Below are 26,320 nucleotides of genomic sequence, written 5' to 3'. Positions count from 1 at the left end.
TATTGCTCATAAAGATACTATTTAGTGACTTTTTTTTACGACAGGCTTTAAATTTAGTTTAACACGGACATTCTCTGACAGTCTTTTATTTTGAAAAACAGGTGGGTGCGTATGCAAATCCTGAATGTTTTGTTTTTAACCATGTTTTTAACCCTGCAAATACAAAATAATGTATGCCAAAATGTATAATTGTTTTGGTCCAGTCTAATCACAAATTTGACTGATGTGTTCTTCTGAACTAGAGGAATGAGGGGAATAAAAAAAAAAAAAAAAATGTATATAATGGCAAGGATATACTTTAAGTCAAATATGTAAAAAATAAGGACATATATACTTTTTGTCAAAATATACACCACAGAAAGGACTATTTTATTAATTCTACAGTGATAAACCTGAAATTAGGGTTCGTGGAAGCAAAAAATAAATTAAATAACTGTACACCAATATTTTACATTTAAATATTTTTTTAATAAAATAATTATCTGCTTCCATGATTTAACATGTATCACCAAATATAAACAATTAACAAACAAATAAATATAAAACAATCATACACATTTTTTACATCTTAAAAATTATAATTCATGAATCAAGGATTCGATTCAGTTAAAGAGTCGACTCTCAGCAGCAGTGTTTACTGTGAGGAGATCAGCGGCTAGGCTTTTCCGTCTGATAAGGTGATCACTTGTTTTTGTTTCCGTAGACGTGCTACTTATCGCGCCGTTTTGTTGACGGAACGAACATATCCGCGTTTTCTGCAATCAGATGATCGTATTTAAAAGATAAATAGACAGAATCTCTGTAGCTAACGAGCTGTTGTAGCAGATCAGCTGACCAGCTAAACTCAGATATTCAGAATATATATTCTGCAAGCTAGAATATTTACAACTGACTACCAACACGATACATAATGCATATTTACCACACTTTGATATTCGAGGTTCTAACAGCTGTTTTTACTGGCATTGCGCTGCTACATGTCAGGTTGTGTTGTTAGCCTGCTCCTGTAGTGTTTGTTAACACAGATCTGCTGCTCTGCACCGAGCTTGCAGATGATATGGATCATGCAATGAGCCTGCTATAAGCATTTTAGATCGTATGTTAATGGACAAAAGAGCATTAGAATTGCATGTGGTTGTTTGTTGTGATTTTAATTATGCAGGTTATGTAAAAACATGTGTAAGTGGCTTGGATAGGTCTACATGAAAACCTTCGTATGTAAGGTTTTTTTCCCCTTTACCCACACGTACACTCTGCAAATAGATCTGAATGTCAAATGTCAGCCTAATAACCCAAATCTCTATTATATGATTTGTATTATTCTACTACATGGGTAATTTGCCTCTCACTGAGTGTTAAATGGGTATAAAAATGTGTCAGTCCCATAATGTATGTGTCTGTATTTTTGCCGTCACTACAGTAAGCACAAACACCCACACACCAATTAGACACCTAGTCACCTGAGAGTGAAGTGAAGACTATCCTTAGCATCACATCTAGCTATTGCCTCCCACAGGACAGACCACTGTGACTCTGTGGCCCCTCTCCCTGGTCAGCCTCAGAGGGCCTTGCAACAAGATGCTGTTTTTTTATGCTGTGTATGTAAACACAAGGCGTGTTACAATCTTTCTTTGTTAACCTCACCCACACAGGGCTGAACGAACACACTGACACTGAAGAGTTCTACGTAGCATCCACCTGGACGGACTTTCTGGTTTTCGACCCTTTGCAGGTGGGTGGAAATGATCTGTCTTTTGTGTTATTGTGGTATTAAGGAATATTTGAAAGCGAAAAGAAGCTGCTAAGAATGTTGCACACACTTACAGAATTCAATACCACTTTAGACAAAACAAACTTGTTTTTAATGCATGTGTGCAGTTTAGATATTTCCTGACAACCGTTTACTGAAAATGTGACTTTCAGTGCAAAATATCATATTATTTTCATCGTCATATCGTTCTCCTTACCAATTCTGCTTGTTTTAGATCAGGGCCTTTCACACTGGGCTCCGTGGACCCCCAGGGGGCCGCAAAGGATTTCTAGGAGGTCCATGGAAGGTTTAGAGAAAAATGTAATAAATAAATAAATGAATAATAAAAAAAATATTTAAAAAAATAATTACATTTGAATAATATAAAAACATTTATCAAAATAATTAAACATAAATAAATTTAATTAAATAAAAATGTGATTATAATAGTAAATAAATTAGTAAATAAATAACCAAATATTTTTCAAATAATATATTAGACATATATATATATACACATTTTTATTATTATTAATCGCAAATATTCTTAATCGATAAATCGCATCTGACAAAAGATTATTTATATAATATATGTGTGTGTGTGTATATATTATTATATTTATGTATGTGTGTGTGTACATATATATATATATATATATATATATATATATATATATATATATATATATATATATATATATATATATATATACTCACACATATATTATATATACACAAACTTTTATATTAGATGCGATTAATCGCAGTGAATCGAATTGACAGCCCTAAGATTTGACAGCCCTAAGGCTTTTCGTCAGATTTCACAGCTGCAGTGTGTTTAATTGGAGAGCTCAGGTGGAGAGAGATGCTGTTGTGTGTCGAGGCCCTGCTGGGCTGCTGAAACCACAGAGAATACTGAGCTCTGAGTCTGCATGCACTTTATCACTCTAATAAAAGTAGTCTATTACTGCTATGCTCTTTTAGTTGGTTTTGTTTAAGGCTGTGTGTTTGGACTAGATATTCTCTGCTGTTATATTTTTGTTTTTCTGTATTTCTTCCTACATGTCCCTCCTCTTCCTCCTGGTCTCTACAGGATAGCGGATCAGGTCTTGAAACATGAGCTCTGTGGCAGTGTTGACTCAGGAGAGTTTTGCGGAGCACCGCAGTGGCTTGAAGGACTTTGAGAACACGGGTATGACGACTGTAGCAAAATTAGGGGTGAAACAATTTTTTTTTTGTACACAATTAATCTCATGTGTAATGGCAGGAAATATAAAGAGGGCTGCAACGACTAATCGATAAAACTGTTAATAATCAATAATGAAAAAATACATTTCTTCTTCTTCATCTTCTTCTTCTTATTATTATTATTAATGTTAATGTTGAAAACAGTCGTGCTGCTAATTTTTTGTTTGGAAATGGTGATACCTTTTTTCAAGATTCTTTGATGAATAGAAAGTTCAATGAACAGCATTTATTTTCATTTATTAAATGTATTTATTACATTTGATAAAGCATTTAGTAAATAAAAATAATTTGTAATTTTGTAACATTTTAAATGTCTTCACAGTCACTTTTGATCAATTTAATGAACCCTTGTTGAATAAAATTATTACTTTCTCTCTGTTTTTAAATCTTACCACAAATGTTTGACAAATGTCAAAATTGATAATAATAATAATGATAAATGTTTCTTGAGCAGCAAATCAGCATATTAGAATGATTTCTGAAGGATCATGTGACACTGAAGACTGGAGTAATGATGCTGAACATTTATCCTTGTCATCACAGGAATACATTTAATACATTTTTAAATGTATTAAAATAGAAAACAATTATTTTACATTGTAATAATATTTCACAGTATTACTGTTTTTACTGTATTTTTGTATCTGAGACTTCTTACAAAAACATTAATAAATTGTAATGTTTCCAAACTTTTTACAGGTACAGTAGGCTTGGTCTAGGGTTAGTTACATGTAATTATGCATTATTTACTGTTATTACTACAGTAAGTACATGTAACGTAACAAGTACGCTGTAAAATAAAGTGTTGCCTTCTTTTCTTATTGTCTGTTATTAGGTAGAGTGCCAGAGGATGAAGCATATATACCCACCTATCTGGAGGCCTTTCCACCTTTGCCAGACAAGGGCAGTCCAGGTGAGAAGACGGGTGAGCCGGCAGGTGCCTGGAGCAAAATCCGACCCATCAAAGCCTCTGTCATCACTCAGGTAACTGTTATTACTCCACAGATGTTTGTGAATAAGCTGCTAGAGATCTGAAAAAAATGTTCTTCTTGTCAAGCCACCATGTCTTTTTCCCCTTTCACACTCTTTGCACTTTCAGGTGTTCCATGTCCCTCTGGAGGAGAGGCGGTATAAAGACAACAGTCAGTTTGGTGAGGGTGAGGAGGCGAAAGTGTGCCTGGATATCATGCAGAAGACAGGGGCACATATCGAACTCTCGCTTGCCAAGGACCAAGGCCTCTCCATCATGGTCACTGGAAAATTGGACTCGGTCATGAAAGCGAGGAAGGAGATTGTGGCCCGACTGCAGACTCAGGTGCTTTTTTAATTCTTGCTCTTCTTATAGACCTTATGCGCCAGAGAAAAGAGCATGCAGCCATCTTTAGAATTTTGTCTTTGAACTTCTGTTTTTTGCGGTAGCTCTGAATATTTCTCAGCATCGCTGTCAAAGTAGCCTGGAAATCCAGACCCAAATCCGAAAGATTAAGGGTTTGGCTTTGAGTAATGAAAATCGCCCAACTCGAGGGGCGGCACCAAGCATACATTTGAAAATCTCGCTGCACCCAATTGGATAACACTACAACCAATAACAACAATACACGGGGTGACGTATCCAGAGCCACATACTTAGCTACCAGCGGAGCTAACTGGTAGCAGGGTTGCCAGATTGGGCGGTTTTGCAATCTATTTTGCGGGCAAAAATGGGTTTGGGCGGGTGGATAAAAATTGGGCTGGTTTCGGATCAGTTCGGCGGGTTTTTATTGCCAAAACACCGGCACTTCAGATCCTTCTTCCTGCGACCTAGTGTTCAGCAGGCAGCAGTCTCACTCACTCACACACACACACACACACAATACGTGCCCCCTAACCTCACAACAGACACTCCCTCCCACTACATTCAGTGATGCACGCGCCCGCCCCTCAAACAACAACACACTAGATCGCGGGGTTTTCAAAGTTCAAACTAACTTACTTAGCTAGCTGACTGACATTGCGGTTTCATGACAACTCTCTCTGGGTCAGCGGCAGCGCCAACACAGATTTGAATGTTGCGATATGATTTTGTCAAAGGTTTAATAGACAGACGAAATGGAATAAGATCTCGTGGGTGTTTGAATCGAGATCACAGTCTTTTAAAAATGAATCGTGCAGCTCCATAACGACACATTTCATCCTGAAACGTTTTTGAAACGAAAGTGGCTAACTTCTGTCAACCTCATCTATAAGCAAGGGCAAAAATAAAGCTATTTAATTTGAATTAATATCTGTAATATTCTGTAATAAAAAATAAAAAAAGATTTTAAAATCGTTTAAAAAAAATTGCGATACCTAGGTGAATCGATTTCAGCCCTTATATGCATGTTTCATGTTGCCATTTGAAATAATTGAAATGTTAAAGTGGGTTATTTTTAATGTCCATATATCCACTCAATGTTTTTATGTTACTGAATGCTTCCAAGTGACTTTTATTGACTCATTGATAGCCTAAGTTGATCGCATTATTTTCCGTAACATAATAGAATAGTCTGACTGAGGTACAGCCTACTTTTGTGTTCATTTGATTGAATATTTTTTATTTTTTATTTTTTTTATTAATACTTTTATTTTTAATTTTTGATTTACAGGATGAACAATTAATGCAAAAACAATATTAACAGAAGGGAGGAGAAGGAATTAAGCATAAATACATCGCAGATGTATGCTACATAGCATAGACAGCTTTAAACCTATACATATCCACGCATATTCTTAAATATCAATCATCATATACCTGCATACCTAAAATGACATGTGTGCGCTAACCCCCCCTAAAAAAAAAAAAAAACACTGACCAACAAAGCCAAACTGGTGAGGTTAATCATTCTAATAGCCATTAATGTTTACTTAGTTGAGGATGTCTTTACATTCTTTATATATCAACCACTTTTCCCAGTCCCTTTTAAAAGCACCTTTCTTCATCTTTAAAATATATGTAAGTTCTTCCATAACCATGATTTCTTCAATAATTTCAAACCATTGTTTACACTTCAAAGTAGTATCTTTGAGCCAATTCCTAGTTATAGTTTTTTTGCAAGCCGCAAGAAGGATCTTACATAAATATTGATCACTTTTAGGGATTATGCCTTTAATATTTCCCATAAGTAGAAACATAGAGGTTCTGGGTATTTTAAATCCAAACACTTCCGACATAACTACCTGCACATCATCCCAAAAAGACTGAATTTTCTCACAGCTCCAAAAAATATGTGTGTGATCTGCTTCTAACTGTCCACACTGCCTCCAGCAAGCTTGCTGTTCAGAGACTTGTTTGTTTCTGATCTTAGGTGTTATAAAGAAGCGGATAAGGCACTTCCAGCAAAACTCCCTCCATATTTGTGAACTGGTAGTAGTTTGGTGTATTGACCACAAGTCATACCAATCCGTTTCTGGTATTTCAATCTTTAGTTCTTTATCCCATTTCAATTTTATATATAATGTAGAGGAGGGGCCACTACACATCAACACTTCATACAAAAAATAAATTATTCTGGGTAGTGTATGCTCATAGGCGTCCATCATCATTTTAGTAAGGGGATGGATATCATTTACTCTAACTTTCCTTTTTTTGTTGTAGTAATCCCTTAACTGGAAGTATCTAAATAAGTCCTGATTTCTTATTCCTAAGTTTTCCTTTAAGTCCTGGAAACTTCTAATTTCACCCTCTGCAATTACACAGCACAATGCTGTTATTCCCCTATCCCTCCACTGTTGAAATATTGGGTCATCCCTTCCTGACTTAAATTCCTCATCATGAGTAATCCACCTAAGTATTCCAATTTCTTTCTCCAATTTGAATTGTTTAACAATAGAATGCCATATATTCAATGAGAATGTTGTTATTGGGTCCAGTTTATCTTTAATATATCCATGGATTTTACTCTCCCCTATAAGTGACTGAACTTGAAGATCTTGTATATGTGTTTCTATGTCTTTCCACTTGGCTATGTAACTAGAAGTACACCAATATAAGATGGGACGCAACTGTGCTGCACAGTAATAATTTTTAAGACTTGGAAGAGCCATGCCACCTTTCTCTTTAGGTAATTGGAGTGTTGAATAGCGCACTCTGGGTCTTTTACCCCCCCATATATACCTGGATATTATTTTGTCCCATTCAAAAAATTGCTTTGGTGGGATTTCCACTGGGAGGGATTGAAACAAATACAGCATGCGCGGTAAGACATTCATTTTTATTCCTTTTATCCTATCACTGAAGCTCATGGGATACGTGGACCACCTCTCAATGTCGCTCTTTATATTATTAGTAATTAGATCGTAATTGGCCCTATACAATTTTGTTAAGTCTTTAGTTATATTAATACCTAGGTATTTTATGCATTTTGCGTCCCAATTAATGTCATAGTTTTGTTTGAGTTGCGTGTTTGGTTTACAATTAAGCATAAGAATTTGGGTTTTTGTTACATTTAATTTATATCCAGCATATTCATTAAATTTTTCTAATACTTGCATAAGATTTGTGAAATGTTTTTTGGGTTCAGCTAAATAAATCATAACATCATCTGCAAAAAGGCAAATTTTATGTTCCATGCCATTAATTTCAACCCCTGGAATCAATAAGTGCTGTCTGATTAATTGAGCCAGTGGCTCTATATAGATGGCAAATAGAGAGGGACTAAGACAGCAACCCTGTCTAGTTCCTCTTTCCAGGAGGAATCTCTCTGATAGAGACCCATTTACTCTTACTCTAGCTGTCGGGTTTTGATATAATGATTTGATACACTGGACAGATTTGTCATTAAACCCCAACTTTTCTAATGCTAAGTAAAGAAATTCCCAGTTGACCCTGTCGAAGGCCTTATTGAATATTGTTTCTAAAATCGGATAGGCTAAGTCGAAAAATGGGTAATTTTAAAGCTTGTTAGTGATTTCAATGTGTTTAAACGAGAAACAAGCCACAAAAAAAATTGGGCGGTTTTTTGTGCATTCTCGCGGTTTTTTACAAGGTTTTGGGCTGGAAAACCTTGCTGGCATCTGGCAACCCTGACTGGTAGATTAGACTCTTGCCGTATCCGGTCGGCAAAGCAGCAAAAACGTCCTTCTTGCAAAGGAACGATTCGAGTGCCGTCTTCTGTTCCTCTTTTAGATAAAAAGCCACGTCTAACTCGTTCATTGTAGCAGCCAAAGCCGTTTCAAACAACTGGTGTTCATCCATAGCCATCTTGCAATGTTTACTAATGACTTTGATGTCGCAGCGCTGTCGTCATCTGTTTAGCTCTGGCCTGCCTATATCAGATACACCGATGTGATTGGTGCAGCTCGGATATATTTAAAGAGCATCATTACTCAATGCCAGAGTAACTTGCTGATCAAATTCAAATTGTGCTCTTTGCGAGAACTCTGGATTTCCAGGGTACTGTCAAAGAGTAATTAGCTAGTAAATTGGATGAACTTATTGTAGAGTTAGCAAAGGTATCATGAGCATTGTAATGTTTGCAGCGGATGTTATGATAAATGTCAGTAGACCCAATACTATATTCCTGCAAAACTAGAAGCAGTACTGCAGTTCTAGGATCGCATTTCTTGGACCCTAGTTTTTTGTGATGCCGCTAGTAGTAGTACTAGTATTTAACCGAAGCTATAGATTGTGAAATTAAACATTTCTCATTGTTAGTGTGTTTTTTATAATAAATAAACAACATATTTGAGCTTCAAACAACTACATTCTCGACTGAGAAACTCTTAAACCTACATTTCGTGACACAATAACAGTCGTATTTTTCAATTTCGCGGTCTTTCTCCTCTGCTATTGACGCAGCTCGGACTCATCTCTTCAACCGGACTCGATTGTTCACCACACCGCCACCTAATCTACTACTGTACCTGATTCAAACTTCAAGCAAACAGATGCAAGGCTATATAACCATGGAAAATTATTAAAAAAAAAATCTATTATCTTTCCAGCTTATTTTTAACGTAAGAGCCGGCGTGACCATTTTAAACTTTGCGAGGCTTTTGATGTCTGTGCAAAAACAGTTCATTGTGCTGCTAGATGTTGTAAACTGGTATTTGTTTTCAAATTATTTAAATGTGTCAACATACTAATAAACACACTAGTTTGTAGCGTGATTATTTTAGCGTTTACTGCACTTTACTGTTAAGTGTGTCACACTTCAGACGTGAAGCGCCACTCTGCACTGTGGCTAATGAATTGAAGTCTCGCACACAGAAGATAGTCTTTCTTTCTAGTCTATATGGGATGTACCCAAAAAGTGAAAGTGAGGAGCATTTATGGGTACAAGTCGGGAACCGGCCTACTTTACATATTTCAAGGGTGCTGAATCCAAAAAAACTGGTACCCAAGCGAAATTGTGAGTTTTTGACCTTCTAATTTGCATATCAAAATGGCCGCCAAATTTCCTATCTTGCTCAGTCGTTGGACCATTTTCCCCTAGTTTTTTTGTAAGTAGGCAATCAAGATGAGGAAATTAAGTTTCTAGATCGATAGTCAAGGGTCAGAGCAAAGATATAATGGAGGCTCACTGCCTTTTTTATGTATATATATATATATATGCAAAATACCAACTTTTAAGGTGAAATTAAGCATTATTTGTGTCATATTTTAAGGCCGACATAACACCATTGCAAGTTGTCTGAGATTTCATTTTTTTATGCAAATTAAGCATTTGTTCTCTAAATTCTAAGACGGGAAAAACCCAGGTGAATAGGGAAAAAAACACCATGAAACTTCCTCCGGGACATCGTGCGTAAAACGGCCAGCCATCGCTGTCTGCGAGCCGCCATATTCAAGCACCGAGAGCGCGCACACTGCGCCCGCGCCTCCGAATCAGGTTCTCGAGCCCGCGGAATGTGGCAATCGGAGCCTGGAGGCCATTCTGCCCCTAGCCGTACATGCGAAAGTGTGGGAAGCTATTCCAGGTGCGTCAGAATGGGTGCTGAGCACAGTAAGAGAGGGCTATTCATTGCAGTTCGCTCGCCGTCCCCCGCTCTTTCGAGCCCGAACCGAGACGAGAGTGAATGGGGAAGTAGCACACCTACTTTGTGCAGGAATAGCAAAACTTCTGTGCAAAGGGGCCATAGAACCGGTACCCCCTTCTCTGAGCGAGTCAGGCTTTTACAGCCGTTACTTCCTCGTGCCCAAGAAGGACGGAGCTCTCAGACCGATTTTAGATCTGAGATATTTGAACAAAGCTCTTATGAAAAGACCAGCACAGATTCGCCCGAGGGACTGGTTTATTTCCCCTCGATCTGAAAGACGCTTACTTTCAGATCCAGATAATACCCCATCACAGGCCATTCTTGAGATTCGCCTTCGACGGTCGGGTATATCAGTGCACCGTCCTGCCGTTCGCCTGTCTTTAGCACCCCGTACATTCACGAAGTGCATGGACACGGCTCTCGCTCCCCTGAGAGGTCAGGGGATGCGGATTTTGAACTATTTGGACGATTGGCTGATTCTAGCACAGTCAGAGGAAGAACTTATCTCTCACAGAACAGTGCTTCTCAGCCACCTGGAAAGCCTGGGTCTCACGGTCAACTGGACCAAGAGCTCATTACTGCCCAGTCAGTCAACCTCTTTTCTGGGTTTGGAACTGGACTCTGTGGCAATGACGGCCCGGCTGTCGACACAGCGCGTGCGCCGTATCTGACGCCTGGCCTCGTCTTTCCAGTTGGGCAGCGCCGCACCTCTAAAAACATTTCAGAGGATGCTGGGTTGTATGGCATCAGCTGCAGCAGTGCTTCAGCTGGGTCTACTGCGTATGCACCCGCTACAACGCTGGTTGAACGCTCGAGTGCCTCACCGAGCCTGGGCGTCCGGCGGCATACGAATCACAGTGACTCAGAGCTGCGTTTCAGCACTGAGACCCTGGTTAGCGGCCGACTGGTACCAGCGGGGAGTGACAATGGGAGCCGCACTCAGCCCCATGGCCAATCCCGGTGAGGAAAGATCTTCTCTCTCAAGCCGGTGGATCAATCCGGCATCCCCATCCAGAGCGCTGTCTCTGCATGCGTGGATAATCAACGGATACCCGTTGACCTGCCAGAAGGGGTCGTAAACACGATCACGCAGTCTAGAGCTCCTTCCACGAGAAGGCTCTACACGTCTAAATGGTCAGTGTTCTGTAAATGGTGAACCCCCCGCGGCCCCCCTCGGTCCTGAAAGCGTTTCCCTTTGAACCGCTAGAATCTATGGATCTGAAATACCTTTCGCTCAAAACCGTTTTCTGACAGGTCTGTCATCAGTAAAACACGTGGGGGATCTACATGCACTGTCTGTTAGCCCCGCATGTCTCGAGTTCGGACCAAATGACTCCAAAGTCATCCTCAAACCGAGACACGGGTACGTCCCCAAAGCGATTGGCACTCCCTTTAGGGCGCAGATCATCTCCCTGTCGGCTCTGCCAGTATCCGATAGTGAGGACAGTGATAACCTCTTATGCCCCGTCAGGGCGCTGAGAGTTTACATCACACGCTCCGCCGCCTTTAGGCGTTCTGAGCAGCTCTTTGTTTCGTTTGGTGGGCGCACCAGGGGTCTCGCCGCCTCGAAACAGAGCCTGTCCAGATGGATAGTGGACGCTATTGCAGCAGCTTATGCATCCAAACACCTGCAGTGCCCTTTGGGCATCAGAGCCCATTCCACTAGAGGCAAGGCCTCATCGTGGGCTTGGTCCAGCGGGATTTCTATTCACAACATTTGTATGGCGGCAGGCTGGGCCTCTACATTCGTGAGATTTTATAAACTGGAAGTTCACGCCTTGCAGGCTAAACTGTTATCAGTTTAAGTGATATGTATGTTCTGCCCAGTCGTTCATGTGCAGACTACTTTCGTGTACTACTAGCTTTTCTGGTGAGCTGCACTAAGGGATGAGATTCTCTATATACAGGCCGGCGGAGCTGCTCTGTATTTTCCCCATCACGCGCTTGTGCACTGGTGCTGGCCCGCGTTGCTGGCCACCTATTCTCCACTCAGCTGCGCTAGGGGTTATACTCTCTATACATAGACCGGCGAAGCCGCTCTATATTCTCCCTATGATGTGCTTATGTACTGTGCTGGCCCGCGCTGCTGGCCGCATTCTCCATGCTTATACATAGACCGGCAGAGCCGCTCTGTATTCCTATGAAGTGCTTTTGACTTGTGCTGGCCCGCGTTGCTGGCCGCCTGTTCCCGCATGTTGTGTTCCCCGAGCTCCCCTGGGACTCATGCATGGACACGGCTCTCGCTCCCCTGAGAGGTCAGGGGATGCGGATTTTGGTGTTTTTTTTCCTATTCACCTGGGTTTTTCCCGTCTTTTTCCCGAACAAATGCTTAATTTGCATAAAAAAATGAAATCTCAGACAACTTGCAATGGTGTTTTTCTTAGTTATTATGTAATATGGAATACATCACATATCATATATACACTGGGAACATTTAAGAGTGATATTGATTGAATATGTATGTCGGCCTTAAAAAATGACACAAATAATGCTTAATTTCACCTTAAAAGTTGGTATTTTGCATATATATATATATATATATATATATATATATATATATATATATACATAAAAAAGGCAGTGAGCCTCCATTATATCTTTGCTCTGACCCTTGACTATCGATCTAGAAACTTAATTTCCTCATCTTGATTGCCTACTTACAAAAAAACTAGGGGAAAATGGTCCAACGACTGAGCAAGATAGGAAATTTGGCGGCCATTTTGATATGTAAATTAGAAGGTCAAAAACTCAAAATTTCGCTTGGGTACCAGTTTTTTTGGACTCAGCACCCTTGAAATATGTAAGGTAGACCGGTTCCTGCCTTGTACCCATAAATGCTCCTCACTTCTTATAGAAGGCCATTTTTCTGAAATCCGTCTAGTCTATTCCAAGAAAACTGAATTTAAAACCAGAAAATAGGGACTTATATATTGAAACAAATTAGGTTAAATATTTCAAGAAGGTTACCAACAGGTAAGTTTTGGGTTAGGGTTTGGTTGCTTTGTTTAATTGCTGAGTATTTTCTCTTTAAAACTGCTATGAAAAAAGTTTGTGAAAAACTAAGGCTTTAGCATATCATTAACAGCGAACTAGCAGGGGAGTCTTTTTTTGTTGTTATTAAAAATCGTGTAGATAGCAATATAGCGGGTGTATGATGTATACAATATTATGATCAACTATATACCTTTCTCTACTGATGTTCTGAGTTGTTCAAAGCGTTTCTGATGAATGTTAGAAGGCAGCTGTTTGACTCTGAGATGACGAACAGGAACATGTTTTTTGTATAATTAGCAACACATTATTAGCTGTTTGATAACATAGTCAAGCAAAAGGCTCATATTAATTACTGTTATGTGTCCGACGTTGTAAAGAGCGATACTATTGTGCAGCGTTTACCTCAGTAAGTTGGCCAAGTGAATCTGTGAGCTGGTGTGAGTGGAGGCGGGGCTAATTTGCATATTCATGAATCAGCATACTAAATGAACCAAGGGTGTAGAGTTACATTCAAGCTATGAAGATTTTTTTTTTTTCACAGGCAATTTTTTTTAAAATATGTTATTTTGGTGATCAAAGATTAGTTTTAAGGGATACAATTATTGACTACTTGGGTACTTTAAATGTATCCAATTAAACAGCTAAATCATTTATCAAACATAAAAATAAAAAAAAACTAGGGTCCTAGAAATCATTCATCAATCTGTAAGATCTTACCATCATGCTGTGGAAATACAAAACGGAAGACACAATAAGGAGTGCAGCTCTGAAAGGGGGTGGGGCTACATAAGGTCTATTCAATTTATTTAGCTGTTTGGTTTTCATTTTTGGGTGAACTAACCCTTTAACGCTAAACTTCTCAGGCCTCAGCGACTGTGCTTATTCCGAAAGAACATCATCGATTTGTGATCGGGAAGAATGGGGAGAAGATGCAGGAGCTGGAGCTGAAAACAGCCACCAAGATCGCCATCCCTCGCTCTGACGATCCCAACGCCAACATCCGCATCACCGGCACCAAGGAGGGCATTGAGAAAGCTCGGCATGAAATCCAGCTCATCTCTGCAGAGCAGGTAACCATTAAAGGTAGATCAGATGAGGTTTTATATTTCATTCCATCAGCTTTATCATGTCCTCACTGTCTGCTTCAGGATAAGCGTGCCGTGGAACGTCTGTCTTTTGAGAAAGCTTTTCATCCATTCATCGCCGGTGCATATAATCGACTTGTTCATGAGCTGAGTCAAGAGACTGGAGCTCGTATTAGCATCCCGCCACCCAGCGTACCCAAAGATGAGATTGTAATTACCGGCGAGAAGGAAGCGGTCGCCATGGCGATTGCACGCATCCGGGCCACTTATGAAGAGAAGGTGATTTAATTACGCTACCGTTCAAAAGTTTGGGGTCAGTAGTTATAAATGCTGTCCTTTTGAACTTCTCTGTCCTTGTCCAATGCTGTCCTTTCTGTTCATCAAAGAATCCTTAAAAAGAAATGTAGCACTCTTTCCATAAAAATACTACGCAGCACAACTATATTCAACATTAATATTAATATGAAATGTTTCTTGAGCAGCATTTCAGCATATTAGAATGATTTCTGAAGGATCATGTGACACTGAAGACTGGAATAATTCAGCTTTGCCATCACAGAAATAAAATACACTTTAAATGTATTCAAATAGAAGAGTTATTTTAAATTGTAATAATATATATATAAAAAATGTACTGCTTTTACAAAGATTGTTAAGCACAAGAGGCTTATTTCATTTTAAAGTCTTACCAACCCCAAATGGTATTGTATTTTAATTACATTATTTTGTGTACACGCATGCAAATATGCTACTGGTGACGTTTCCTGACCTCCTACTTAATATGTACAAGCAGAAACGAAAAACGACCACAATCTCAGTGGAGGTGAAGAAGTCACAACATAAGTACATAGTAGGCCCTAAAGGCAACACCCTGCAGGAGATCCTGGAGAACACGGGGGTGTCTGTGGAGATGCCTCCTCTGGACTCCGCATCGGAGACCATCATCCTCAGAGGGGAACCGGATAAGCTGGGTCCGGCTCTTACGCAGGTGTACGCCAAGGTCAGATGTATTAAATATAGTAGATTTGTGTAAATCCACAATTATTATATGGTCATATTTTTAATAGAATGCAAAGGCAGCTTTTCACATGGCTCTTGTTTGTTCTGCAGGCTAAAAGTGTGATAGTGGTGGAGGTGATTGCTCCGGCCTGGCTCCATCGATTCATCATTGGCAAGAAAGGACAGAACATCGGTCGCATTACACAGCAGCTGCCTAAGGTTTTAAAAAGCGAAATGAGAACTCAGTGTTATAAGATACTAGAATAGAATATGGCAAGTGAGAACTGAGAATAGAGTGCTGCGGGGATGACGTGTTTTTGTAGGCCGACCCGAAAGTTAGCATCACACTGGTTCCCAAACAAAAAATGGCAAAAGGATTTTTTCATTGGCTTTTGGATTCTTGCAGAAAATAAAAGTTTTTAACTCTTACACGTTTTGTCGCTCAAGATCATATTCAAAAAAAAGAACAACATTGATGCCTAAATACAATGAGCAGAAATAAAAAGCTGTTAGGTTACACCACAGTCACACAACAGTCAGTACAGCTTCTCACAAAATGTGATAAATAGTTGTGATAAAGTGATAAAGAGCACGAGTTTAAACACAAAGAGACTGCAAAAGTGGAAAAGTGACTAGATTAGTTCAGCGTGATGACATATAATGTAACCGACAACCTCTGTAGTCCTATTTAGCCACATGTTAGCAACTGCCTTTTTCAAGACACATAAAAGTGGGTATTACTGATGTATATTATTTCATAGAATAAACTATGAAAATATCTTGAACTTGTGTTAACTACAGACCTTATTTCATGCAATTAATCAAAAAAACAACAACAACAGCAACAATGTAGATTTTGGGATGATGGAGCTGGAAGTGCAAAAATGCTAAGTTTTAGGACTCATTCCTACAGCACTGTATTTCTTAATGTCTAAATCCTTGAATAATGAATAATAATATATTCTATCACATAAAAAGCATAAATATTAAGAATAATCCTAAGCAATAGGCCCTACATTATGATTTTGTGACTGTTTGTCATCACTAGGTTCATATAGAGTTTACTGATGGAGAGGAACGTATCAGTCTGGAGGGACCGACGGAGGAGGTAGAACAAGCCCAGGCTCAGATACAGGAGATCATCAACGACCTGGTCAGAGAACACTTGAATATCTTATTATTATTTATTTTTTGTTGTTGTTAAAATGCAGATAGCAATGTGACTAAAAACTATATTAAAAATGTAGTCCTCAAGTATTTTATTTTCCTTCGTTTAGATGGCGAGAATGGACTATGCAGAGATTAACATTGACCAACGTTTCCATAGACATCTCATTGGCAAAAACGGAGCCAACAGTAAGTTTAGACCCTTTTTGAAATGTTTAATCTGAAACTGCTGTCATGTTTAGTATGAAAAAGAAAATAGAGCTCAGGGCATAGCTAGAAAAAGTAATATTTGAATAGTCAAATTGTGGTTTTACACATTATTTGATTACAAGCAGTGCGCAATGTCAAAATTCAACAGTTGCAAATGTACTTCTCAAATATACAAATATCTAGTTCAGTCATGAAACTCTAGAGGACACAGGCTGATAGGTTTGCACGCAATTGGATAACGCTACGACCAATCACAACAATAAACCCCAGCTACCAGCGGAGCTAACTGGTAGATTAGACTCTTACCGTATCCGGTTGGCAAAACAGCAAAAACGTCCTTCTTGCAAAGGAACGATTCGAGCGGCGTCTTCTGTTCCTCTTATAGAGAAAAAGCCAAGTCTAACTCGTTCATTGTAGCCGTTTCCAACAACTGGTGTTCATCCATAGCCATCTTGCAATGTTTACTAATGACTTCGACGTCACAGCGCTGTCGTCATCTGTTTAGCTCGCCTCTGGGCCGCCTATATCACATAACCCGATGTGATTGGTGCAGCTCAGATAGATCATATTTAATCAGCGTCATTACTCGACACCAGAGTAACTCGCTGAGCAAATTCAACTTGTGCTCTCGCAAGAACTCTGGATTACCAGGGTAATCATTACCGCAAGGTGCAAGCTGATTTCCTCTGCTGATCCTGCAGCCAATGATATTGCTTGCTCAACATTCAAATAGTCTGGTTCAGTGTTTGTTGTAGGCTAATCCTGCAGTGCGGTGTTTTACTCTGAAACCCTCCACCTCCCCCAGCTCCACATTCCCAGGTCTGTTACATGATTTATGCATGTCTACTTATGCAACGGCAGCATATCTTACATGCTCACAGCAGTGTGTCTGTGTATCTACTGGCTGTAGCAGTAGCTGCAAAAATCATAAGCAGCAGCAGTGTAGCAGATCTAGTCTACCAAGACCAAATACAATAACATTATCATATTCATTAACATGCAAAAACTCTTCCCATAGTTGCCATGACTTAAATATAAATTTCCATGTGTCTTCATGACCACAGAACCTGGGACAAATTATTGACTATGTTACATACTTGATCTGACCTGTTACCTTTGAGCTATCCATAACACATTTGTTACAGTAAAGTTTTGATCAATCAACGGAGAAGATGAACAAATGAGTAGATGATTTTTTTGGTGCTTTTCCCTAGTAAATCGGATAAAGGAGCAGTATAAGGTATCGGTGAGAATTCCTCAGGACTCTGAGCGCTGTGGGTTGGTTCGTATTGAGGGCGATCCTCAGGGAGTACAACTCGCTCGCAAGGAACTGATGGACATGGCCCAGCGTATGGTGAGACGTACTATATGGTAGAACAAAGGCATTCTATATATGACGTTATGAACCCATCTGCATGGTTTAAGGTTTGTAATTTTCTAGCATTTTTGATACTGTAGGAAAATGAACGCACAAAAGACCTGATCATAGAGCAGAAGTTTCACCGTACCATCATTGGGCAGAAAGGAGAGAAGATCAGAGAAGTGCGGGACAAGTTCCCTGAGGTGCTCACAGATTATTTTTGTAAAACACAGACAGCCATATTCTGCTACAAGTTTGATAGATGATTTCATACAGATGCCTTTGGTTTCATTTCTGCAGGTTATTATCATCTTTCCAGACCAGCAACAAAAAAGTGACATAGTGCAGCTCCGAGGGCCTAAAAACGAGGTGGAGAAATGTGCAAAGTTTCTGCAGAAACTCATCGCTGAGCTGGTACAAGTGTTATTTCCTCTTGCTTCCTTCATGCTAAAAAAAACCATTTGCTTAGGGTCTAATACAAGTTCACAAATACAGCAGCTATTATGTGCTCAGGCAGCTGTGGAATTATTATTATATCTGCCTACAGATGGTAAATTAGTTTGTTATTCTGCAATGCTACTGTAGTCTGTTTTGAAGGTATATTGACTGTTGTTTACAGTTGAGAACTTAAGTCTTTGAATTTTCTCATGTATGTTTATCATGTCATTAGGTTGAGAGCAGCTTCTCAATTTCTGTACCCATCCACAAGCAGTTCCACAAAAACATCATTGGCAAAGGAGGTGCCAACATTAAAAAGGTGAATAAACTGTCATTTTATTTAGATTTTAGATATTAATTTTTCAATTAATAATCCTTTAAAGGGATAGTTCACCCAAAACTGAATATTCTGTCATTTAATCATACTCATGTTGTTCCAAAACGGTCTGATTTTCTTTCTTCTGTGGGAAAAATATTTTTAGTAGAACATTATGAAGAATCTTTCAGGACTTTCCATACAACGACAGTTCACAGCAATGTTATTTTAGTATTATTTATTATAGTAATTTATATGTATTAAGTATAATATTATTTATATATATATATATATATATATATATATATATATATATATATATATATATATATATATATATATATTACATTTTTAGTATTATTTGTTATAATATTTATTGATATTTATATCAGTACATTTTAATTTATTTTAGTAATTAATTTTGATGTGTTTGTCATTTTTTAATTAGTTTTATATTTCTTTTATAGCTTTAATTTATTTTTCAATTTTTATTTTGTAACTTGTTTTCCTTACTTACATGTAAGTTTACTAACTTATTTATTTCAGTTTCTAATGTTCTATATATATATATATATATATATATTTTTTTTAAGTCTAAAATCTATACTCTATATAATATTTATAAATTTTTTCCATCTTTATTTGAAAACTATTTTAATAGTTTTAGTTTTACTTACCAATAACAACACTGGTTCATAGTAAGAAAAATATAAAAATAAGCACAGTGAAAGTTATTTGGGAAATACAACATTCAGAGTGTGAATTAGTAATTACAATTTTTGTTTTTCTTGAGTGAACTTGATATTTAAACATTGTACTAATGTTTTTTAATGAGTGAGATTATGTTGCTGTGTAAATCTATATAGATACGTGAGGAGACCAACACCAAGATTGATCTCCCAACGGAAAACAGCAACTCTGAGGTGATTGTGATCACAGGCAAGAAGAGCAGCTGTGAAGCCGCACGAGATCGGATCCTTGCCATCCAAAATGAGCTGGTGAGAGAAACACGAAGCTAGAGAATGTGTTAGAGGTGTAATTCCCAGTACTCTTAATTTTTCATCTTTCTCACATTCTCGCTTAATCTTTCAATTGTCCCAGGCCAACCTGAAGGAGGCTGAAGTTTCCATCCCAGCCAAACTGCATAACTCTCTGATTGGATCCAAGGGCAGTCTGGTGCGCTCCGTAATGGAAGAGTGTGGGGGTGTTCATATCCACTTCCCTGCGGAGGGCTCAGGGTTGGACAAGGTCACAATCCGAGGTCCTGCAGAGGAGGTGGAGAGAGCCAGGAGACAACTGTTGCAACTGGCGGAAGAGAGGGTGAGCAATGGGATGAAGATGTACAACAGTACAGCAAAAAAAGACAGCATTGCAGGAAACGCTGTTATATTTCCAGTCATTCAATCCATGAGACATTTGTCTTTTGTCCCACCAGCAAGTCAACAACTTCTCAGTGGAGCTTCAAGCCAAGGCAGAATACCACAAGTTCCTGATAGGCAGAGGAGGAGCTAATATCCGACGCGTACGGGATCGAACCGGAGCACGGATCATCTTCCCATCACCAGATGAGCAAGAACAGGAGCACATTACCATCATGGGAAAAGAGGAGGCTGTGTGGCTCGCCCAGAGAGAGCTGGAGACCCTCATCAAAAATCTGGTATGACAGAAGAGAAAGATGTGCATTTGAAATTGTCTTTATATGCACTTCCTTAAGTTCATCTGTGCTTTCTCTCAGGATGATGTGATAGAGGACAGTATGGTCGTGGAGCCCCGGCATCACCGTCACTTCGTCTGTCGAAGAGGGCAGGTGTTGAGAGAGTTGGCGGAGGAGTATGGAGGCGTAGCCGTCAGCTTCCCTCGCACGGGCACTCACAGTGACAGCGTCACTCTCAAAGGACCCAGAGAGTGTGTGGATGCTGCTAAGAAACGCATTCAGGAGATCGTTCGAGATCTGGTGTGTTTCTAATCCAATTTTGGACTGTTTAAATTTAGCTTGCGTTGTTGTTGAAACGTGAATGGATTCTGGAATTGTTTTCTGCATGCATTGTTATTGATTTGTCTGCCAAGAACAGTTTATACACTATTGTTTAAAAGTTTGTGGTGTGTAAGATTTGTTCAGAATATTCCAGCCTTGGTGAGCATAAGAAACTTCTTTAAAAAAGAAAGAGAGAATCTTGCTGACCACAAACTTTTGAGTGGAAGTGTGTGTAGCCTGCTTCTGAAGGAAGTCTCAGGGAAGAAACACTAACACATTTCACTCACTGACTGTCATCTTCTGCTGGTGTGTCGTCAGGAGTCACAGGTGAGTGTGGAGGTGTTGATTCCTCAGCGGTACCACCGAGCCATCATGGGGCCCAAAGGCTGCCGAATACAACAAATTACACGGGAACATGAAGTCCAGATCAAATTTCCAGACAGAGATGAGTCTGCAGGTCTCTTCCTTACTCTCTCAAATTAGTTCAGATTCTTTGTCATTCTATTTATTGATGATGACGGTGTTTACGAGCTGTCATTTTTTGTTTTATTTCTGGCTTGCAGCTCAGGAACCTGCACCTCAGGAGAATGGAGATACAGACCTCATCCCTCGGAAATGCGATATCATCGCTGTGACGGGTCGGGCCGAAAAGTGCGAGTTGGCGCGTGCCGCTTTACTGGTAAGGAATTCTGTAATTTCAGCTCTCCCTTTTGTCCTTTTGTGGATTAGGTTTTGATCCTCTTTATCCTGCCTTTTCCTTCCTCTTCTTTTTACACTCAAGGCTTTAGTTCCTGTGACGATTGATGTTGAAGTTTCCTATGACCTTCATCGATACATCATAGGACAGAAAGGAATTGGAATAAGGAAAATGATGGAGGAGTATGAGGTAGAGACATATTGAATGGTACTTTATGTACACTACTTTTCAAAAGGTCGGTTTGGAGGTGTGATACTTTTGAAAGAAGTCTTTTATGCTTGCCAAGCCTGCATTAATTTCATATATATAACTTTATATATTCTTATAATATAATAATACAGTTTAAAATGTAATTTATTCCTGTCATTTTCAGTAGCCATTACTCCAGTCTTCAGTGTCACATGATCCTTCAGAAATCATTCTAATATGATGATTTTAGAGATGCACCGGTCGACCAGCCATAAATCGGAGCCGGTGCATCTCTAAAATCATATTTTATTTGTTTTATTTTGGCCGATCTCTATTTGATCTATATACCTTCAATTTATATGCCTATCTCTATTTACTTGCTCACAAACTGCATTGCAATCATTTCCTAAAATGTGGAAATATAACAAAGTCTATAAACAGGACGTTAACACAGTATAAACCAACCAACCATAACAGAATGCACTGAACAAAATGGAAAAGGGGATAGTTCAGCCTAAAATGAAAGTCCTGTCATCAGTTAAAACGCCCTCATTTCATTCCAGACATGTATGACTTTATTTTCTTCTGTGGAGCTCAAACGGAGATGTTTAGAATAATGTCCGAGCTGCACTTTTCCATACAGACACAGTTAACCGCAGGCTATCAAACAGGCTATCTTTTATTAAATTTTTTTGACGAAGAAAGTCAAACTTGTACTGTGCTGTATAGGTGAACATTTGGGTTCCTCAGCCTGAGCAACAGTCAGATGTCATAAAGATCACAGGACAGGTGGACAGTGTGGAGCGGGCCAAACAGGGGCTGCTGGAGAGAGTCCAGGAGCTGAAGGCGGAGCAGGAAGATCGGGTACAACATCTGACATGATGACAACTTAGTTTCCATGTACAACGTGAGACTTACTTCATGAAATAGAATATATATTCATTTATTGTTTAATAAATCTGTTTGTAGGCCTTACGGAGCTACAAGGTGACGCTCTCTGTAGAGCCCAAATTTCACCCCAAAATTATTGGCCGCAAAGGAGCCGTCATCTCTCAAATACGCAAAGACTATGATGTCAATGTGCAGTTCCCAGACAAAAGTGATGAGCAACAGGTATGTGTGAGCCAAGAATGCGTCTCAAATGCAGATTTTCGGGCATTTCCTCATTCTTAAACCCAGACTGGTTCTTCCCTTGTTGTTTTAGAATTCCTCAGCTTTTTCTCGTAACTCATACCTTTCATACCTGTCATCCTATTTCTGTCTCTCTTCCTGTCAGTCTTTCTTCACGTGTCTTTGTCTCTCTTCTAGGATGTAATTGTGATCTCGGGTTATGAGAGGAATGCTAATGAGGCCAGGGCAGCTATAGAGCAGCTGGTGACAGCGCTGCAGGACATGGTGAGTGAGGACACCCGGCTGGACCGGCGGGTCCACGCACGCATCATCGGAGCCCGGGGCAAGGCTATTCGGAAACTCATGGAGGAGTTCAAAGTAAGAACAGTTTGTGTATTCGTCAATAGAAACAACTAAACTGGAGTAGGTAGTCATAATATTAAAAAGTATAATAATAATTATAATAATAATAATAATAATAATACAAAAATGATCAATGCTATTAAAAATATTATAATCCTCAATAATAATAATTATTATTAACTATTATTGTGATTATTAAACTAATAATACCATCACCAATAAAACATATTATTATTATTATTATTTAAACATATCAATGATAATAATATTATAATTTTAATATTATTAATAATAATTATAATGTATAATAATAAATAATAATTCTAAAACATAAATAGTATTTATTAGATATAATATTATTATTAGTATTACTACTGCTACTACTACTACTGCTAATACTATTGCTGTTATTATTAAAAAAAACAATAACCATCACAATAATAATAGTAATTATTATTATTATTATTATTATTATTATGTAGTTATATATTATTTATTTAATAACTTTTATTTATTAAACCATTATTTTACCAGTTTATTTATCATTGACTGAACTATAACACCTAAACTTTGGTCATAATATTTAGCATAATAATAATAATAATAATAATTATTATTATAATAACAACAACAACAGTAATAATATTTAGCAAAATAATTGTTATTATGATTGTTGTTATTAGTAGTAGTATTCTTGTTAACTATTATTTAATAATTAATAAATAAATTATTAAATAAAACCTTAATAAGAATAATATAATTATAGAAAAATAAAATAATTTTATTAAAATGTATAAATATCTAATAATAAATAAATAAATATTGGGTAACACTTTATTTTACAGTGTCATTGTTACATTACATGTAGTTACTAGTAATAACTATAAATTATGCATAATTACATGCAACTCACCCTGAACCAAACCCTAATCCTAATACTAATCCTATAGTAAGTGCATGTAGTTACTTAATATTACTCAGTACTTAAATGTCTAATTACACTGTAACAACGACACCTTAAAATAAAGTGCAACCAAATAATTCAGCCAAATAATTGATATATATTTGCTTCTTTATTCCAGGTTGATATTCGGTTTCCTCAGCCAGGTTCTGAGGACCCGAACAAGGTTACTGTCACAGGACTGCCAGAGAATGTTGATAATGCCATTGACCATCTGCTTAACCTGGAAGAAGAATATGTGAGTTGGCAATCCACTGCAAATGCTTCTTTCTAGACAGATGGATTCCATCTCTTTTGTCTTCCCTTCCCTTTACATTCACACTCATCTTTCCTCCTAGATGTTGAGTGTCACAGAGACAGAGACTATGGCAGCTTATATGAAGCCTCCTTCAAAGACAATGGGGACAGGAGGAAATGACGAGGATAACAAAGCCCTGGCTAAAGGCTTCGTTGTGCGGGACGCCCCCTGGAATGCACAAGGGAACAAGGTCATTTCTAAAAGAATAACTTCACCACTGTGTATTACAAAGCTTAATTGCCCTCATAATCATTCCCTTTTCTTCCATGCGACATCCAGGCACCAGACATGAGCAGTGCTGAAGAGTTCCCTACATTTGGATCTGGAATAGCACCGAAACAGGCATCTGCATGGGGACCCAAAAAATGATTGATAAATGGATTTTTTGTGACTCCAGATCTCACATCTCTGACACTTAAGAACAATAACATTCCATATGATTTGCTCTTGTCTTTCTCCTGGTGCGTTTAGTGACTTTACAGGACTTATTTCTGTCCTCTTCCTTCTTTGCCTGAATAGTTCCTTTAGCATTGGTGGATAGATCTTCAACAGTCTTCAACTGCCCACAGGGGGTCACGCGTCTGAAACGGAACCTAAAGTAGCAGTTAGCGTCATTATCCACCTGTTGTTTAGAGTCTGACAACAAATGGCTAGGCATTGGAGAACGAGGCAGATGTTATTTGTTTTTTTTGTTTTATATCTTTGACTTTATTCCAAGAGAACCCCTAGTTCACTGTGTATGAGTTCCTTTTTAAAGTCCTTGATGGTTTTTACTGGTTTTTATCTGTGTGTATGTGTGTGTGTGTGTGAGAGAGAGAGAGCGAGCGAGAGAGAGAGAGAATGCATCTGAATGCACTTGTTCTGCTGAGTTTTCACTCTGTAATATAAGAGATGAAGGCTCTTTTTTATATTTTTTCTGTATTTATTAGTGTATTTATATGTTTGTTATTTATCAATTCGTTCAGTGACTGAATATTCAAACTGATGGGTGTGGATGGTTTTGAAGCATAAAAAAGTTTTAGGAATTATTTTGCACTATGCTTGGTTTTGCTTCAGGAAATTATTTGTGTGTGTGTGCATACTAGTCATAGCTTATTTTCACAAGATTTGTGTGTGTGTGTGATTTCCTTTGAATTCTTCAAATTTTGTCATTCAATTTGCTGTGTATATATAGAGTATTTTTCATTTCACTTTTGCTTTTAACTCCTCAGAAGTGTAGGAAATGAAAAGATGTGTGTGATTTCATTTTTTAAATCCCCTGTTGATTGACAGATTATGAAAAAGTAAAAAAAAACTATTAACAAAAATTTGACAACACTCTTTTAGTTAGCTGGTTCTCCGTTTGCATATATTTACTTAAAGGTGATATGTGTATTTTTTTTTTAATTTTAAAATAATTTCACCTCACCATTCATGACTGTGGCGCTATCAAATCATTTCAAAACATTGCTCTGTTTGTTTGAGCATCACATCCAGCATGAGACAGCAAAACTGGCTCAACCAATGGCATGAGTTTGGGGGCGGGACTTTCTGTTTGGTTGACAGAGGGGCAAGTAGTTCATGAAATCTATTTGTCATCATTTTTTTGCAATTCCATTTGGTGGCGCAGACAATTCACATACAAAAATGTATGTCTTTTGATGATTGACTTTAATGAGGGTCATTCCCTGTTCTGCTCGTTGAGTCTTGTGAGTCCTTGTTTGTGGTGTGAATGTATGGTTGCGTGAAGAACCATCTACAACCAGCCGAAGATAGAAACACTATCGGCCTTAAGAAGTTATTGCCATAGGATATTTTTACCTAGATTTGAATACATTGATATGCAACACTGCAATAACATGTTGGTGACAGAACTTTCCTTCTCCAAATAAAATAAAAAAATAAAGCGGAATTGTATTTTTGCTGTTCTTTATATTTCAAAACCTCAAAATTTCACCAGAGTCTTAAGAACGAGAATATGACATAATTTGTTTTTGACTAAAGAAAAACAATATAGATATATCAGTTCAAACATTAAAATCTCAGTAATTCTTCCAGATAATTAAATCTCACAATACCTTACGTCACATTTTACCCCAAAAATAAAACAGAATTAAATAAATGATATACATAATTCAGCAAGGACACGTTCATTATACTGATAATAATGTTTCTTGAGCATTAG

General features: G+C 38.2%; 1 protein-coding gene across 2 annotated transcripts; it reads left to right on the top strand.

Moving 5' to 3' along the window:
• The first annotated feature begins 594 nt into the window (after positions 1-594).
• hdlbpb (high density lipoprotein binding protein b) lies at positions 595-25,184 on the top strand. Of its 2 annotated transcripts, none has more exons than XM_084134376.1 (28): positions 595-677; positions 1,653-1,732; positions 2,844-2,942; positions 3,834-3,982; positions 4,098-4,313; positions 13,852-14,058; positions 14,137-14,352; positions 14,867-15,073; positions 15,184-15,291; positions 16,121-16,225; positions 16,350-16,428; positions 17,664-17,803; positions 17,908-18,012; positions 18,110-18,223; positions 18,480-18,566; positions 19,430-19,561; positions 19,665-19,883; positions 19,999-20,220; positions 20,299-20,517; positions 20,857-20,995; positions 21,102-21,217; positions 21,320-21,424; positions 22,154-22,288; positions 22,394-22,537; positions 22,733-22,912; positions 23,980-24,096; positions 24,197-24,346; positions 24,436-25,184. In XM_084134376.1, the coding sequence occupies exons 3-28, from the start codon at positions 2,867-2,869 to the stop codon at positions 24,523-24,525; spliced, it is 3,777 nt and encodes a 1,258-aa protein (XP_083990502.1). In that variant the 5' UTR covers positions 595-677; positions 1,653-1,732; positions 2,844-2,866; the 3' UTR covers positions 24,526-25,184. The 2 variants fall into 2 exon arrangements, with proteins under 2 accessions (XP_083990502.1, XP_083990503.1); XM_084134377.1 differs by lacking the exon at positions 595-677 and adding an exon at positions 1,533-1,551.
• The last annotated feature ends 1,136 nt before the right edge of the window (positions 25,185-26,320 follow it).

Source organism: Abramis brama (genome assembly GCF_963993115.1).
Source record: "Abramis brama genome assembly, chromosome: 14".
Classification (NCBI taxonomy): Eukaryota; Metazoa; Chordata; class Actinopteri; order Cypriniformes; family Leuciscidae; genus Abramis; species Abramis brama.
The sequence above is the reverse complement of the archived record's forward strand: the minus strand, read 5'-3'. Positions and strand labels throughout refer to the sequence as shown.